The sequence below is a fragment of the Triturus cristatus genome, chromosome 2_1 (genome assembly GCF_964204655.1).
Source record: "Triturus cristatus chromosome 2_1, aTriCri1.1, whole genome shotgun sequence".
NCBI classification, from domain to species: domain Eukaryota; kingdom Metazoa; phylum Chordata; class Amphibia; order Caudata; family Salamandridae; genus Triturus; species Triturus cristatus.
This window is the reverse complement of record NC_140581.1, coordinates 741,402,338-741,421,585: the sequence shown is the minus strand read 5'-3', so window position 1 is coordinate 741,421,585 and position 19,248 is coordinate 741,402,338. Positions and strand designations below refer to the sequence as shown.

General features: G+C 43.7%; 1 protein-coding gene across 6 annotated transcripts in view; it reads right to left on the bottom strand.

Annotated features, from left to right (window-relative positions):
- Positions 1-12,087: 12,087 nt before the first annotated feature.
- Positions 12,088-19,248, bottom strand: part of CSNK1G3 (casein kinase 1 gamma 3) — a 353,425-nt gene continuing 346,264 nt past the window's right edge. For 5 of the 6 annotated variants that reach the window (XM_085632678.1, XM_085632682.1, XM_085632681.1 and 2 more), the window contains one exon: positions 12,088-14,496. In XM_085632678.1, coding sequence (XP_085488804.1) covers positions 14,442-14,496 — 55 coding nt within the window. In that variant the 3' untranslated portion in view covers positions 12,088-14,441. The remainder of the gene's footprint in view (positions 14,497-19,248) is intronic. The other variant, XM_085632677.1, reaches the window with a different exon arrangement.

Sequence of the window (19,248 nt, the reverse complement as noted above, 5' to 3'; positions counted from 1 at the left end):
TACCACGAATTCTGGAGGAAATGTTAGAAAAGAAAGACCCGGAGCCAGGTGTTTTCTTATGAGACCACCAATGCAGAGAGACCATCATGTGAGGTGTTATCATGATGGAGTCGTTGAACGACCCTACGGCCTGTTTCCATTGCAGATGTAACTGCTCCTGTAGAGGTCTCATTCGGAGCCGTGCTAAAGGTACCAGATTTATTGTTGATGAACATATCCCCAGAAGAGACACAAACATCCGGACAGAAACTGACTTTCTTCTTGCGATTGATAGTGTTGAAGTAAACGAAGCTGACGTTCCTCTGACAAGAATGCCTTGCATTGTCTGGTGTCCAGCATCGCTCCCAGAAACTGAATCCTTTGAAGAGGAAGCAGTTGAGATTTGCTTTTGTTGAGAGTGAGGCCTAAGTTTGAGAATAGACCTAGGCATGCTGAAACTGCCTCTACGGTAGTCTGCTTCGAAGGGCCTTTGAGCAGCCAGTCGTCCAAGTACGGAAATACTTGTATTCCCTGAGATCTTAGAGTCGCTGCTACTGGTGCGAGACACTTTGTAAAAATTCTTGGAGCAGATTTCAGCCCAAACGGGAGGACTTTGAACTGATAGTGGACGCCAGCCACTACAAATCGCAGGTACTTGCGATGTTTGGGAAGGATAGGAATGTGGAAGTACGCGTCCTCCAGGTCCAGAGAAGCCATAAAATCCCCTTTGTTCAGGCAGCTCAAAACTTCGGCCAGCGTAACCATCCGAAAACTCTGCTTCTTTAGAAATTTGTTGAGCTTGCGGAGATCCAGAATCGGGCGCCACTCCCCTGACTTTTTCTTTATGAGGAAAAATCGAGAATAGAACCCGGTTCCCTTCTGGGACGAAGGAACCTTCTCTATTGCGTTCTTGCGGAGCATTTTTAAGGCTTCTTTGAACAATAAGTGAAGACGAGGGGGAGGGGGACCCCTGGGCGGGGCAGTAGGAGGTTGTTTTAAGAACTCCAGGGTGTGACCTTTTCTGACTAGGTCGATGACCCAACGATCCGAGGTGATCTCTTCCCAATTGTGTGCAAAAGTTGATATCTTTGCTCCCACTGGAAGAGAAGGAGGGATGACTGGCGTCCAGTGTAAATCATTGCTTCTTGTTGGCGTCGCGACCTTGATTGTTCGATCGCCTTCTTCCTCCCTGACGAGAGAAACTATTCGAGGAAGATTGCCTGTATGATGATCGTCCATAAGGCTGTCTATATTGAGATTGATATTGTCTGTTTTGCTGACTTTGATAATTTCCCCTTGATACAAAACCTCGTCCTCTTGCACCACGGAAAGATCCCCGTTTGTATCGGAGAGCAGCTAGTGACTTAGCTGTATTCGTATCGGTCTTGATCGCTAGGAGGGCCTCGTCTATATGTTTCCCAAATAAGGATTCTCCATCATAGGCCATATCAATGATTTTGGCTTGAACCTCTGGCCTAAAAGATGTTGCCTTAAGCCATCCTTGACGCCTAAGAACTGCAGCCCCTGCAAGCTGTCTAAAGTTGGTATTAGCAATATCCAGAGCACAGTCTATGATCTCTGATGCGGCTCGTTCTCCCTCTAGAAGTATCTTCCTTGCCTCTTGTTGACGATCTTCAGGAATGAGGTCTATAAATTCCGAGAATTCTGACCACATCTGGCGGTCATAGCGACCAAGTATGGCCAAAGAGTTTGCAGCTTTGATAGAAGTTGCCGCCATAGTTGAGAACTTCTTACCGATAAGATCCAATCTTCGTCCTTCTCTATCTGGCGGCGTTGATATCGGCATAGCTGGATTTTTGGACTTTTGTTGAGCAGCCTGCGATATAACGGAATCTGGTCTGGGATGACCGATTAGACAAGAAGGCGTTTCTGGAGGAGCACGATATTTCTTGTCAATACGAGGGAGGACCGCAGGTACGGAGGCAGGTGTCTTCATAATTTTTAACCCCTCATTCCATATAAAATCGATGATGGGAATTGCTCTGGTAATTTTCCTTTGCTCCTCTTTAAAATCATGGAGGAAACAATCCGTATGCTCCACAGTGACTGGTAGTTGAAACCTGACTGCGGCACGTTGCATTAAATTGTGAAAGCCGCCTATATCCTCTGGAGGAGAATCCGATGGCTGAGGAATGGGTGGAGAAGGCATGGGAATAATGTAGTCATCCCAAGGATCCAGACTGGTGTCCTTATCCGGCACCTCACCTTCTTCGATATCTTCCTCATCAGAGGAAATGGTATCATGGTGTGATTGAATCCCCGAACCAGTAGGGTGAAGCGGCGAATTTGGAATGTCCGTATGTGACTCTTCAGTCGGTTGAAAATTAGGAAGAGGTTGTTGTGGAGGAAAGCGTTGGCGGTAATCCGCCAGCATGGCCTGAAGATCTTGAATCAGTGTAGGCGGGAGATGACTCGTTTCTCTACGATCCCAATCCCTTGAGGGATGCCTGTAAACTGGTGTAGCAAGGCCTTCCTGGTAAGCATGCTCATGATAGTCTTCTTCCTCATCAACCTCTTGACATTTTATATGTAAATCCGAGGAGTGCCGAGCTATTCCGAAAGGACCCTCATCATCCTCCTCTTCAAAATCATCCTCTTCTGCATAAGAGTCTAAGATATGCGAAGGCAGCAAAGGAGAAATATTACTGTAATTCTGTTTGTGAAAAGTTTTTAACTGAATATGCGTGTACGCAATAGGCGTAACATGAGTAGTTGGTGGAATCGCTTTAAGGAAACTTCTCGTCGACGGGCTTCCCGTCGTCGACGGAATTGCTGCCTTCTGAGGCGTCGACGGGATCGGGATCGTCATCGTCGACGGGATCGTCATCGTCGACGGAATCGTCATCGTCGACGAGGTCTTCACCGTCGACGGGATAGTCATCGTCGACGGGATCGTCGACGGGACCGTTGTCGACGGGGTCTTCGTCATCGACGGGATCGTCGACGGGGTCTTCGTCGACGATGTCCTCATCGACGATGTCGTCATTGACAGAACTTCCTTTATGCTTGACGTCGACGCAGTTGTCGACGGAGTCTTAGATGTTTTAGGAGACATGATAGGTGAAGATATAGAAGTAGTGGAGACTGTAGCCGTCGACAGAGGAGCAGCAGAAGTCACAGAGGTAGTATATGACGATCCCACTGACAAAGTCTTAACCTGAGATTTACTCACGGTTTTAGAAGCTGAAGACCTCTTGGATCTCTCAGAGTCTTCTGACTTCTGCGAATGGTCAGAAGTTACATGAGAGGCCTTATGATGTTTTCTCCCTTCACTGGAAGAACTATCAATAGATCTAGCCCTTTTGCTAGATGTCGAGGCCCTGTCATCCTCCTCAGCCGAGGAAGATTTCAACCATAATAATACTCTTGCCTCTCTGTCCCTTAAGGTCTTGGGAGGGAAAGTCCGGCAAATTCTACAATCCTTAGCAACATGCTTAGGATGCAGACAGTAAATACACTCCTCATGCTGGTCGTCTACATGGACCCTCTTCTTATCACAGGTCCTGCAGGGTTTAAACAAAGCTTTCTTGTCAGACATTTCTGAAGAAAAAGAAGAAGAAACTGAGTAGGCACTCAGGGAGACTCCCTTCCACACGACGTGCGGTGAAAATCTGAGGAGAGCTGGCTCTGCTGAGAGGGTTCTAGAAGGGTGCTGATGTCTGATTGGTTGTTACCAATTCTTGGGTTATTTTACATAACGAGGTAGATAGGCTTCTAAGATATAGGCCTTAGGGCCTTTTTTTCTTTGGGCCTACTACTACTAATTATTTTTGGCACTACTTTTTTATCTACCGGGACTCCCGCCTCGGCGACGGGGAATGATTCAGGCATGTGAATCTATGAAAGATACCCCAATACTGGATAACTAGTTATCTCTAATGCCCTTTGGCCTCCAAGTTGAGAGGTTAATATTTTAACTATGTCCCAACTCCTAATCGTAGTTGATAAAGTGAATGATGCACATGATTGCACTTATTATAGTCAATAAATGATTCCTAGCATTGGTTCTAGTTAGTGCTTAGAACTTACAAATGGACACCACATCAGTTAAGAAAAATAAGTAATCTTTACTAGACTTAACACAAGACCAAACAACAAATATTTCCAATTCAAGCAGTTTGACTTCTAATCGTTTTGTTTTCCAACTTTTCTTCTTTTGCTGTGCTGTTAGAGAAATCACCTGGCCTCTGATGGAGTCCTTATTGGCCACCTACAAATAGACTGCTGAACTCACTGAGGCCCTATTCTCCTTGAAGCAGTCTGTCATAAACGTCACCAGTTCATCTTTTACCAGTTCATCCTGTAGGATGCAAGGATCATTCTCCACACCCTAGCATCTGAGGCACCCAAATCAGTAACCCTAATCCAAACCAGCTAGTGGCCTGAAATTCCTTTAGGTAGCATTTTCACTTCTATGAACCTAGACAAGTGGCTGCTCTCTGTGATCATGTAGTCAATTCGTAAAAAACAAATATGTGTCCCTGAATAAACTGTATATTGCGGGTCCCTGGGGTGTTGTACACCAAACCAGAAGTCTGACAACCGCATGGCATGAAAGAATTTCTTTAGTGGTGAATCTTCCATCCCACTGCCCACGTGGTGTCTCTCTAGATCAATAATCGTTAGGTTAAGATCCCCACGCATGCAGTTGAAGAATCACCTCTGGCACCTTCGGCAATAAGAATCCTATTTTGTCAATCACAGTGGTTTAAAGACCAGAGAAAAAGTATGTCAATAGTAGGATGATTGAGCTACTGTATAGCAACCTGCGTGTCTGCTCCTACCTGTTCTATCATTATGGGTAGCAATTGTTTTAGAATTATAGCAGTTCCCTGGGAGTTGGAGGTAAACCCTGAATGTGCTATGGATTTATATGCCCCTTTGTCAAGAATCTGACAACCAGTGCCATAATGTGTGTCTCCTGTAGAAGGATTAGATCTGGGTCGTGAGTCTGCAGTGCCTGGTGGACTACTCCCCTTTTCATTTTGTTGTTCAGTTGATTTACATTCCATGATCCAATCTTAAGACCTTTGCACCCAAACTGTAACATTTCACTTGCATTGGTGTGCCTATCCGTATGGCCAACTGGTTATAAATCAAGTGCTATATATTTAGCTGTGTGTGTTGTGCTGCTGATATCTTTGAATCCAGATACCTTTTCAATGGCTCTTTCTGCCTTTCATTTGAATGCACATCTCTCACTCCTTTACAGCTAGAGACCAACACAATCTCCTTGAGGTCAGGTCTCTAGTAGATGTCACACAAATCCCTGTCCCACTCTCCTTTGTGTAACCTGTGCAGGGTTATTCTCCATTCACCGATGGCTGCATCCAGGGAATGCTCACTAATTGGACGCACACACGAGTTTCCCTTTGACGCCCGGGTCTCAACTGGCCCATTTCACGTTTCACCCACTCTTGTAGCACAGAAGAGTTTGGCGGTGTAGTGGGTGCCTTCAATGCACACCCACGAGTCCTGCTCAGTTTGAAGAAGTCGGGCTGCTCACAGCCCACGCAGTAGCACCTGGCAGGCGCAGGCGTGCTCTCCTAAGCGGCGCTGCTGGAGGTCTCTCAGTTGTTGGAGCAGTTTCCAGCTCGAGAAGATGCGGTAAGTCTGCTTTTACCCTACAGGGGTGGGGATCCTTTTTTTAGCTCCTGGCTGTAGCCAGCGAGGGTGTGACGTGGTCCACGGTGTCTCCGGCAGTCCTCGGTGGTGAGTCAGGCCTTTCCCTTGCAGGTCTAACCCGCCGATCACAGGCTATATCTTTCGGGCAGCAGCCTGAATCCTGTGGCAACGTTTGCACCGACAGCCCCTCCTGTCATAAGGGGTTGCCCCTGTATGAGGTAATATGGCTGCAGGCTCTTCCAGCACAAGCGCCCCACAGGGGGCCACCGGTAACTTTACTTATCTGTAGCCCCCTCTGGCAGAAGGGGTCACTGCAGTACAACGGTACGGGTTTAGAGAGAACCACACATTGCTCAGCTCAGCCTACATGGGCCCTGTCCTGGCTACGGCCTGATTGCTGCACAGCTGAATCCTCACACTGGTAGTCTTCATGGTAGGGCTCACCACTGGACCTTGCTCTCTCAAACGCTCTCCTCTTCCTCACATGGCACATTGGTAGGTGCTAGTGTTTCAGGCTCCATGGCAGGTGATCTTGGTTTCATTTGGTGATGTACCCAGCAGGGAGACTTGTAACCTTTTGCCTCCAGTCCTGGTCACATGCAGACGTCTTGCAGCACTTTCCCCTCTCACACAGACAGTCTGGCTGCTTGGCAGATGACAAATCTTTCGGGACTCAACCTCTTCTTCTAATAGTCCATTTCCAGACACCAAATGGAATTTAGAGTCAGAGTCTTTAAAATGTTATGTTGGGATTCTGCTTCTTTTGAAGGGGACACTTCTCCTTTCCTCATGATAGATATCTATCACAGTAGGCAAGACTCTGAAGCCGATTGTCGTATAGCCAAAGTGCTATGTACATCAAAAGGTTATTCCCCCAGCCCTACTTTTCCACTTATCAGCCTTTTCTCTCTTCCTGAGATGTGTTTAACCCCCTTTCATGTGATCCATCACTAAATCAAGGAGCAGTCTTTTGAAATTTGTCTGGGTGATTCCTCTCCTCCTCTTGTCTTCATCAGACGGGTCTGGGCCCCCCAAAATGGAACGCAGGGTCCTCCATATAATGTACCACTGCAGGCACACAGTTTCGGTCCAGCACCGTTACCTCTATGCACTATACCCTTATATGTACATATGCATTCAGTACACACACTCAGTCTGCGTGCATTGTTCAGCACTGAAGCTTTTCTATCTTTAACCACGATGTGTTCTTTACAAACACACACACTGTTAGCACACACAGTCACCATGTGCGCAATGCACATTTCACCCTTCACGTATTGTATTTCACAAAAGTACACATGCTCTCATTGCGCATGCACTTCACAGCACTGCAACTTTCATGTTGTGTATTTCTCCCAGGCATTCATACACCCAGTACATGCACTAACCACACATGCACTGTACAGCACTGCTCTATCCCTGTATGGTACCCCTAGTTAGGCACACATACAACCAGCGCAGTCACTACTCCTGCAGTGTGAAGCACTCCACATCTACCCAATGTAGGCTAAGGGTAGGTCAAGCACATTGCACCACAACTTTTAAAAGATGAGTGAGGTTGTAGGCCTCACTTCAGTGACACAGGGTAAAGAGGGTAAAAAAGGTCTTGTTTACTACTACTGTTCACTACACTGTATGCTGCCACCACCAAACTCATGCTGCTTAACTCTTAGTGAAGGCGGTAGCCTTCCACCACTATGAGGGTAGCGCTTCAGGTGCCCCATTGCTGTCCAACAAGACCCCAATCTGTGAGACAGGCCCATGTCATGGCGCTCACGGATCTGGGTTTGCCTATGACAACAACAAAAAAATCAGCATTAGTGATCCAGACAACAGTACAGTTGGACACTCAAGGTAGGGGTACACATCTTTACCATGCAGATGCCTTTTCCATTCCAACAGAGATGTTCCTGCAGTTTTTAATCAGTCTAATTCCTTGCCTAAAATTTGTCTTTGAAAACGTCATAAGCAAAACTGTCAATGCTACTATGTTTGATGACTATTAAACATGTTTCGGATGTTCAGGCTTAAGTAACTTCTACCAGATAATACACCCCTTCTGGGGTTCAGTTTCACTGTTAGCAGATGAACAAGAACTTAGCAACAGTGCTTTAGCCCAGTTTTCCAAATCAGCCTAAGTTATGTGTTGGAAATTGAGTTTACGAGTAGAAAACCACATCTGAGAAAGCCCTCTTGAACTATTCAAGAAAATCTGCAAACCAGTGTCTCCCCCTAACTTGGCACAGTGGATTATGTTCCTGGCTGGTACTGACATTACTTCCTTTGGGACACACTCCACTATAGAAGCCATAGTGTCAAAAGCCTTTTGGGCATGTTCTAGTATTCAGGAAGCTCTCAGATCAGTGGTCTAGTGATACAACTTTTTGAACCCTTTACTGGAAACCAATTTTTCATGTTGTCTCCAATGTTGTTGATGTGCTTTGAACAAGCATAATACGAGCCTCCAGTATTAAAATTAAGATTTAACTTGCTCTAACAAATGTCTACATTTTATCAAAAACAGAAGAGGAGAGTATTGCTTGGTTGTTCAGACTACTTCAAGCACTTAAGAGGAACACTTCCACACTGAGATCCTTCACTTCTGATGAAAGGATAATTCAGTCTCATCCTCCACTTCTCTAAGCAGTAGTTTTAATCCAAGATTTACCCTTCTGGGCATTGTGGATTTTCTACCAGACATTTCATTTACTTTTCTGAAGACCTTTTCATTCTGCATATGGCTATCTAGCTTTTGGATTCGTTTTTCTGATTGTGCCATTGTTTCTTATTTATCACTCGCCCAGGCACTTGCTTTAAGAAAGTTACATACCTTCAATAACAATTTTTCTGGTAGTTTGATGCCTAGTATATTACAATGTTGTCACATCTAGTAAGCGGAATTCTGGTAGAAGCTACATGGCTCAACCTAGCAAGTCTAGTGCTTGGAGGGATACTCATAAGGTAAAGAATCTGCAGAAAGATTATAGATCCACCACAAATATAATTACTGATGGCAAGTAACTTTTTCTTTGAACAGGTGGATGGACCAATCAATCAAGGATGTATTGCTCTGAAAAGACAGCTGTGAAGATAAAATACCTCATATTGTGTGTGCAACTACACGATCTTGCCCTTTTGTAACTTTCATGACCGACGATTCTTACAAAGTTATCCCAACAACTGCAAATTCATTGAAAGTGGTTCACATTATTTTTGGTTCTTCACTGCTGAGCAGGAGGGAGAGTCTAAGTGTATGCATTGAAAATTGGGGCTAATGCTCCAATCACCAAATTCTTACCAGCAGATTCATATTCAGGAATGTAGGAATCTTTTCCTCTAGCTCTGGGAGAGCTGTTTCCAGCCGACTTGGAATGTTGAGACATTGGCAGCTCAGACAGTTATATTTGCGACGAAAGAGAGTCTGACTGAACAGGGAGCAAAGCATTGGTAGGCCTGGTCTTCTTAGTTATCTGAGCCGTTGGGAGGCAAAGTAGACAAACTCGCAGCATTGAACGCATTGTTGAGGAGTGGTCAAGAGCATACCAGAGCGATCCTGAACAAATCAAGCATAAGCAGCTAGAAGCCCTCGACGTGTGCAGGATTGACCAATGGAGTTGATAATTCTGGTTCCATCTTTTTTTAATGTATTGATGTTCTCAGACGATGAGTCTGGAGTCGGGTAACAGCATCAAATCTCGGAACAATCCTTGGGAGCTGGACTGTTTCTTTGAGGAAGAAGAGCACTTCTTACAGAATTTTAGTTATTTATGGGGAGAATGTTTGTGAGATTGTTTCAGGAGAATTACCTAAAGGTGAAGGGCAATGCTTTGGTATATTACTGCGGGGCTTGTCCAAAAATAACTTGGCCTCCTAAATCCTTAAGGGATTGTTTTCGAGTGCATAGAACAATAGAATTTGTAGACTGCAGCGTCGTGTTAAAAGCCCAAACACCATAAGAGGTTATTATACTGGTCCAAAGACATTTTCTTGTGGCATCTTCAACAAGGTTTACAGCTGGAGATTTTTGGAAGAGACATTTGGCCTGGACACTGTCAAAATGACGAGGAATTTTATAGGTGAAGCACCAAGTCTATTCCAGATCCCACATCCATGAGGCATGGAAAAACAGGAACTGATGCAGCACACTGTCTCGAGCTTACTATATTTTGGTGTCTTCACATTCAGTGGGTGAGTCTCTGCTGGAGAAAACTGGTGAGCTATTGATTGTTGAAGAGAGATTTCTGGACCAATCTGGGGCTAACAGGGATATTCAATAGTTAAGGGATCTACAGGAAGAAGCATTTATCTGAACCTACAGTTCAAAGGTTCAAATATCTCCCTAGAAGATTTAGCCATTCATCCTTGAATTACTGAAAGGGCCGATCAAGCATTTTTTGTGGCTTTCATCTTCCCACCGGCCGGTCGCCGAAAATACTTTGGCCTTTTGAACATAATCAGAATCATAAAAAGACACTTGGCACTGATGTTATTGAATCTGCCACTAGTACAGAACGCAACTACACAAGTTTGCAATTGTAGCATGCTAAATGTCCAGAGCCGCCACAAGCAAACGTGTATGGTTGGAGAGGTGAGTGCTTGGAATATGATCATTGTAGGAAATGTTGGGCATTAGTGTATGGTTTTGACACATGGTCTGGTGTCATTACAGCCAACATGATGCTGCTAGTTTGCATGAAATATTTAAAAGTGTTATGTAAGAGGGTGCACTTTACACAGCATTTACTCCATATACCTAATAGCAGGGAAGTAACATGATCAGACAGTGAACCCATTCTCATTTAGGTGGTGGTCTGACCCAAAAGACTGAAGCAGTTCGAATCTATATTTGTCTATGGAATTCACCCAGACGCCCTCAAAGGCAGACTTGGGGGTAAAGGAGCTATGCAGAACAACCAAAGAAGATGAAAGTGCACCCCACAGGAAATCCATGGACAACTCTGTAAAAGGTCTAAGTAGTCCACCCATAGGTGCTAAATAAGCACTACAGAGACACCTCAGTAAAGTCCCAAGGCAGCCCACCCAGAAGAGCTGAATGTGCAACCCAAATAAATCCAGAAACCCCAAAGGCAATTCAGTTTAAAAGAAGGATTCAAATATGCTTTTCAAGTCCAATATAAAGATAAACCCAAATCTATGCTTTTATTTCAACTGCATCAGGAAACATATCAATTAAGTTACCTTTGCATCAGATGCACAAATTCAGAAAGTGCAGAGTGGAACACAACCTAGAATTCAAAAAACCACTGAGGTCAGAATCAAATACAGATGCAGGTAATACTCAAAGAAAACATGTTTCTTACTTAAGTGCCCATACAACTAGAAAAAAAGCTATATTTTGAAGACTTCTGGCTTGCTTTAGATTTGGCCCACTCACATGTGTAGACTGAATAATAAGCGCTATCTACTTTACATCTTAGGGGAGACAGGGGGACCTTGAGAGGCTGCACTGTTTAATATACCAATTTTGTAAAGTTTTCATCCATTACAGCTGTTGGCCAAAGGTATATTTTGTTTCCGAAACTGATATTTCCTAGCCTACTAACTTATGAATTTCAAAACTCCTTTTATAAGTAAATGTTATTTAACGTGATAAATGGTGACCGTTCTTGTACTTTCCTTATGTTGCTGTCTAATAATAATTATCCAGTGTGATGCCTTTATATATCCAAATAAAATCAATAGCAAATCAAATTTCAAAACGCACAAGCCTGCATAGAGGGGCAATGGTGGTTCCAGAGTACTTCTTCATTATCTTCATGTACAATAACTTAGACTACTATAAGTAATGTGGTACAACGGGTTTGAACAAAAAAGGACACCCGTAAATACAGTGTAATTATAATGGGTGAAAATAAAAGGAGGATATTTTGAACTCGGTCACAGTTGATTTACAAATGACAAGTATCTACTATGCACAGCTCTTTCTAGCCAGGAATAATTGTGTTCTTTCTTGGCACATTACTCAGTTTACAGGCCACTCCTGAAGAGCTGGATAACTAAAACTTTTACAAACAAAGCAAAATCTCAAATCATCTATGTGTTAAAATAATTGCTATGAAAGATAAACATTTTTAGTCCTAGGCGAGGACCTCTAATGTGTGTAAATTAAAAATAAGTATTGGAAAAATGACTGCTATAACGCCAGTTAATGTATAGGTGCCACCTCTATTACATCATGATAGACATTTGTGCAGTAGCTCATAGACTTTTTTTTAAGCTATCTTAACTAATGGCAGCAGTAAGGTCAGACACAGAAGTATGGAATGGAGTGTTATTCTGAAGCTTATACTAAGAACCAGCGCAAATGAATAGATGCCCGCAAGACCATAACATGCTCTTAGCTTGAAAATACAGCAATCACTTTCAGTTAAGCTATCATCAAAGGTGATTAATTTGAAGCACTATCACGTTGTACAAAGACAGAAGGAAAAGGAAAAAATACAAGTTAAAAAAAACTACCTTTATTATTTATTTTTCTTTAGTTACATACTTTTAACCAAGGGGTGTTTTCATTATTCAGACATTCAGGCAAGGTTGACTTCATTAGTATAGATAGGGAAAAGCATATAAATGCACAACAGTGTTGGGCTGAACCCGAACATACCTGCATTACTTACTATTGACCAGTTTGTGCTGCCAAGAAAAATAACAAACATCTCTTCCTAGGCATTAGAAGATAGCACTTGAAAATATTGCTAAACAGCAAATGTCTACCAACTGGTCTGCAGCAAATAAAGGGTTTTCGCATATTTTAAAATCTTCAAGTCCATAATTTTTGATTACTATACACACACCTCATGTGTGATAATTTCAGATCTTATAAACACTGTACAGGGCAAAAAAAGAAATCCCGAAATGAGAATGTAACTTAATGTTTGCATCAAACAAATACAGATACTGTATGTATTCACGAATATTATGAAGCAACACAATTTGGTCAAATACATCAAGAACGAAGTGGTTTCACATTAGAATGATCATAGTTAACCTTCCACCGTTTCCATTTTACCCCCTGAAAAATCAGTATGTCTTTCACTGAGCTTAAGACATCTTAATTGATAAACGGGCAGAACGAAAACCGCTGACCCACAAGACAGTAAATATTATTGAGGACTGAAACTGGTCTTCAAAGAACAATGTAAAAAGACCATTTAATTAACAAAGACTGAAAAACAACCACAAGATCACAGTTTTGCGTGTTTTATGCACTCTTATAGTCCATCAACTTAATGCACTGCACTCTTGGTTGTTTACAAAAAATAAATTACAAAATACAAATAAAATCCCTGTAAAATGCACAAATAAACGCAAAGGTGTGCATTTATTTGTTTTCAGTACGCATTTTTCAATTTTTGTCAAAAACAAGACTTCAGAAATAAATAAGTTAGACACTAGGTGTGTGCGAAGAAGAAAAAAAGAAATTTAAGTTAGTTCCAGGAGGCACTCCGACAAAGTTTGCGAAGCAATTAGTGTTTTGGTCAACTTAATCAGTACATCTTGTCTCCTCCTCCTCTCTTCGAATCTTCCCAAAAGGATAGCCAGGAACGATTAGACAGATCCACACTTATGTCATTATGGCGGCAAATGAAGCAGATTCGAATCACGGAATGGACTGCCTCTTCCTCTTGTCAATTGGTTTGTTCATGTTCTTAATGCAGGCACTTCAAAAGATTGTTTTTTTGGGTGGGGAATAGGAATGGGGCGGAGTAGGGAAGGGAGTTGTTTGGTGCATCCTTTCAATAATTCGCATTTTTTGCAATTCTATGTTGAAAGGTGTGAATGTTCCACAGCCACATCAGATCTCTGTGAACTATCAGCAACATACTAAAAAAAAAAAAGCGTAACAACCCACTTATCTCAAATGTCACTAAAAGCAGAGTTCTTTATCTCAAAAATAAAATCCACAATTTCATGATAATGAATGAGAATGCCAATAAGCAGCAGGCGCTATACGCTTCAATACCAAATTTGTTTCAACCATATTAATATTTCTTACACTAGCTGCACACTGATGTGCTCTTTGTAGTGTTTAACATCTCATAAATATTTGCTTCACTCCCAAATTAATTTAATCTATGGCAATAAAAATAAACTGTTACCAGGAAGCACAAGATACATTACATACACTTTTTCTTATTTCGTTCTTCGTCATAACTTTAACCCTAGACTTTGGTGTATAGAGCAATGACAGAAGATATTCCGATAGTACACTGAAGGCTGATGCTATCCATACCAAAGAAGGACTAACAATCAGTTGTTTTTGCTTGACTCAATTAAAGGCTTTCCAGTGTACCTCTAAGCCTGTGACTATCATTATATTATAGGAAACTCTGCTAAAGTTTCAAGAACGCAGTATCAACTGCAATACTGAAAACATAAAAGGCTGTCAAACAAGATAGGACTTATCACCTTAAGAGCGTGGTTATGTATATTTTTGCTCAGAGTTCCCCACTCAGAGCGTAGTAGGGAGGAGACGCCTGCAGTTTGAGATTTAACAGTCATGTAACACTGCTAAATACTTTGATATTTGGCTGACAGAGTGATTTTCAGTAATAAAACTTAATTGGTCCATCTACTGATGGTGAGAGTCACGCCTATTTTAACAAAAACTTAAAGCTTCAAAAATGGCTGAAGGAAATAAAATACGAATGTAAGAGAAGCAAACCAATGCAAGGAGCGTGACTTCTTTTCATAAGTGTGCCCATAAATGTTTGTGGTCACTGCAGAGATGATTTTTATCACAAGACAGCAGATGAACAAGTAAGTAATTCCCTATAATCTGCCTCTTTCCAGAGTCATTTATGGCGCTGAATGGTTTTCCTTTTCCTCCGCTTGAAAAAGCAGCAACACCTGCAGGGAAAAACAAGAAATATCAGTTATTACAGACATTTAAAAACTGAGCATTTTGAAATACTACTCACTGTAAACTCTCAGAACAGGAAATGCTCCACTTTTGAACAACTGCTGGAGTTCAGTTTGTTATCAAATGAACAACATATATACCACAAAAGATGCATATCTCCAAAAGCCCTGAAGAACTCACGGCACAAAAAAGCCTGATGGAACGTAATGACTAAAGAAAATGAAAAAAGAAAGTGGCTTAAAGAAAAATAATTAAAGGACTCCATAAGGAATGAATCATTTGGACTTCTTGAATGTTTAAGATTGCTCATGAGAATTGGTTTTATCTACAAAAGTCAAAATCTCTCAAGACAAAGGCAATTTTCAACTTAAATGTCCTCTAGGTTACTCACCAGGAGTACCTCTTGAATACCAGTTTCCCTAGCCATACACTTTATTCCACCCCTATTGCTAAATTCTTACTCTCTTCAAGCTTCATCTGAAATGTACACAATTTTTTAACTCATCAATCCCATTCTTGGGACATATCTGGGTTACTACACTGCATGAGTTGACTTAACTATGCAACAGAGCTGTAATCTGGGATACAATTATTGCACAAATACATAGCAACACTGTTTGAGGGCTCACTGCATCTAGATAATCAGTGCAATAAATAAAGGCAGGGGCCCATAGATTTTCCTAGGGGTCTCATGTTGGCGCTGTGAAATGCTTATGCTGCTGCTTATGCAACTACTTAGTTTTCACTGAACCGCATGGTTGTTTCTTCCATACCTCATCACTTCCTGCTTCTCTTTCATAGAGCACAGCTTTCTCCATTTGTCACTATTTTACTTTTTCTAGTTCTACTCCCCTTTACGGCATTTCTCTTAATCCTGATCAAAGTCTTTACATGAAAACAAAATCTTCCTCCCTAAAACGGAGTGCAACTGCACAACTGTTTCCATTCAAGCTGAATCATCAAGTGGGAGATGCTAGGGAAGATTCTTTGTCTTGGTCACATGTTAAAAATGACTGTCCTTTACAGAAGGTCAATCAATCGTTCAGGATTTATAAAGCGCAGTTAAATCACTTGGTAGGGTATCCAAGCTCTTGCAGATCAAGGAGGCTCATACGAACAGCCGTGTCTTAATGGCCCTTCGAAATTCTGGAAGAGAGATGAGGGATCAGAGCTGTGTGGGCAGGCTGTTCCAGGTTTTTGCTGCTATGTAGGAGAAGGCAAGTCCTTCACTGCTGCTTCGGTGGATGTGGAGCATGTGGGCAAGTGATAAGGAGGAGGAGGGTAAACTTCTACAAGGTAGGTGGAAGTTCAGGCAGTGGTTGATGTAGGCGGGTCCTTGGTTGTGTAGAGGCTTGTGTGTGTGGGTCAGCAGCTTGTATTGGCACCTCTTCTGTACAGGGAGCCAGTGGAGTTGCCTGCAATGGGATGTGATGTGGGTACGTTGGGGGAGGTCAAGGATGAGTCTGGCTGCAGAGTTCTGTATGGTCTGGAGTCTCTGTAGGAGGTGTGCATCGATTCCTACTTAGAGGGTGTTGCCACAGTTCAGTCGGTTGGTGATGAGTGCCTGTGTCATGGTGCATCTCGTGTGCAGGGGTAGCAACTTGAAATCCTTACGCAACATGGCATGGTGAAGTAGCAGGCAAAGGGGATGACGCTGATCTGTGGTTTCATGGTGCTCTTATCAATGATGATTCTTAGGTTTCTCGCATGGTCGGTGGGTAGGGGTGCGAGTCCGAGGTCTTGAGGCTCTCATGAGACGTTCCAGGGGTTGCTGTTGTTGCCGGAGATCAGTCATGTCTGTGTTCAGCTTCAGGTAGCTTTTCATCCAGTCGGCGACGCTGGTCAAGCATTTGGGAAAGTTGGTCCTGGTGGTGGTAGGGTCATCGGCGAGAGAACTGATGAGTTTGTTGTCATCTGCGTAGGATATTATGTTGTGCCTGTGTGATCTGGGGATGTTGGCCAGTGGGGTCATATATGCGTTGAAGAGGGTAGGCCGGAGGGATGAACCGTGGGGGACACTGCAGATGATTTCCTTGCGTTCGGAGCTGAAGAGTGGCAGGCTCTGTATCCTTATGGTGAGGAAGAGGTGATCCATCTGAGCGTTTCCCCTTGGGTGGCGATGTAGTGGAGTCTTCCAATCAGCGTGTGGTGGGAAATGGTTTTGAAGGCTGCAGAGAGGTCGAGGAGGATCAAGGCTGTTACTTCTCCTCGGTCAAGGAGAGTTTGTATGTCATTGGTGGCAGAGATCAAGTCGGTTTCTTTGCTGTGATTGCTGCAGAAGCTGTTTGGGAGGTGTTGAGTAGCTTGTTCTGTACCAGGTGTGTCGCCTGGTGATAGACTTTTCAAGTACTTAGGCAGGGAATCAGAGCAATGAGATAGGCCAGTAGTTTTTGAGTTTGCTGGGATCGGCAGAGGTGTTGAGCAGGGTGGTGAGTTCCTGTCCGATCCTTTGGTTTCCGAGGTTGAAGATGTGGTGCGGGCATGGTTCAGTGGGAGCTCCCAAGTGAATGGATTTCATGATGGAGGTGGTGTCCTGGGTGTAGAGCTGGTTCCAGGTGGTCAGTCTGTGTTTCGTGTTGGTTGCGGTAAGGTCATATCGGTTGAGGAAGTCCGTGGGTGTAGGTTGGGGTTCGAAGCTTCTATATATCATTACAATCTTGTCATGGGAGAATTCGGCGAGGCTGTAACAGAGCTCTTGTACTGGTGTGATGATTTTTTCACTGGCAGCTGGGTTGGAGAACTCCTTAATAATGTTGAAACGTTCCTTGCTGTTGTTGGGGCTGGTTTTGATGCACATGGCTAGGGCTGTCTTCTTTGTTGCTCTCAGCCAGTGGTGGTAGTGGTTGAGGGAGGTCTTGAAGGCTGCCCTGTCAGGGGAGACATTGCTGGCGTGCCATCTCCTCCCCAGCTCTCTGCTGTCCCATTTCGCTGTTCTGAGTTCCTGGTGTGCCCGCTGGCCTTTTTGGAGTATCTTCTGTGATTGCTGCTCTTGATAGAGGCGATGTTGTCGGCGCAGTTGGCGATTCAGGTGTTGAAGTTCTTAATTCTTTGGTAAAGGTTGGGGGAGGCGGCTGGTTTGGAAGTGTTGAGGGTGTCCGACCAGTTAGTCTCCAAAATTTTGCTCCAGCTTCGGTGGGAGGCACTGGTCATCTTGGGGTTGGCAGTGCGGGGGTTTGAGGTGCTGAAGTAGACTATGGCGTGGTCGGTCCTAGTGAGTTCTGACATCTGTATTTGACACGGTTGCTGGAGGTGAAAATGGGGTCAATGTGTGTTCTGCGCTGTGTTTGGGGTTGCGGACAGTTTGGGTCAGCCCAAGGCTGCCCACACTAAAGCAGAGGTGGGCGGTGGTGTTGTCATAGGGGTTGTCGAGGTGGAAGTTGAGATCACCGTGGAAGATGTAGTTGGGGGGAGTCCAGGGCGATGGGCACGATGAAGTCAGCGATGGTGTTGCTGAACTAAGGCGCACACCTGAGGGTGGTTATGTGGGGTGCCTCTAATGGTTGTATGGTCACCTGTGTGGAGCTTGAGGTGTTACATGGAGGGGTGGCATTGTCTGGCTGGTGGTATTGTTGGAGGTGGTGGAGCTGCACTGTATGGTCTCCTTGTGGATGATGGCTATTCCTCCTCCTGGTTTGTTGGTGCGGTCACGGTGTGTGAATTTATATCCGTTTGGAATGGCTGTGGCAATGACAGGTGCAGATGAAGGGTTGAGCCAGGTCTCGGTGAGGAAGACAATGTCGGTGCAAGGGTGGCAATGAAGTTCCATAAATCGGTGGCTTGTTTGAAAATGGAGCGTGGGTTGAGGAGTAGGCAATGGGGTCGGTGGGACGCTTCTGTTGAGGCGAAAGGTTGCCGTGTTGCTCTAAAATATGACAGTGGTCATGCTGGTGCAGGAGAAGGTGTAGCAAGTGCAGGAAAACGGTCCTATCGTAGGGTGCGGTGCTGCAATGTAGCAGTGTTCACTGGGGTGTTCGACGTTTAGGGCATCGAGAGTGGCTGAATCGTACCTGCGGGTGGGTCGGGAATGAAGGTGAAGGAAGGAAGTGCCCACAATGTATTGTAATGGTTTGTTGTCTGCTTTCGATCACAATAACGTGCAGGCAGGGACGGGGCTTTTCTTAGTTCAGACTCCTGCTGGGCCCATTACAAAGGTCCAATCTGAGGTGTCATCAGACCTCCTTTTGTTGGAGTCTCCTGGCTGACAGCAGTCAGGAGCCTCACACCTAGAGGCAAATTCAGCAGAGGGGAAACAAAGGCTCACACCTTGTTAGCACTTCACATATACTTAAAAGAGGCAGAGTTTCACTTTGTTCAGGCTCTGTTTAGGAGAAATGCATGCGCTGTAAGAAGTAAGAAGGTCAGATGTGTTGGTCTTTCCCAGTATTTACATAAAATAAATAGCATTCATATAGTGCTTACTACCCCTGAGGAGGCGTTGTAATAATTTAACTATCACAATTTTTTCTTGTAAAGCACTATGGGTAGAATACGTTTACGCTGACAAAAGGCAACACTGCCTAAATCAGGAGGGATTCCCTGTATACTGGAAATGTGCTTTAATGTACTCATGATAGACATGTTAAACGTGAGGGCTTAAGATCTGATGTCACTTCTTTTGATGCCACGTTCTGTGCAGTCACACGCCGTGATGTCACTTCTTTTTTTAGGACTTGTGCCCTAGTTATAAATAAAAAAGTATGTATTCATTTTTAATGTGACTTTTCTGTCTTTGTTCCCTT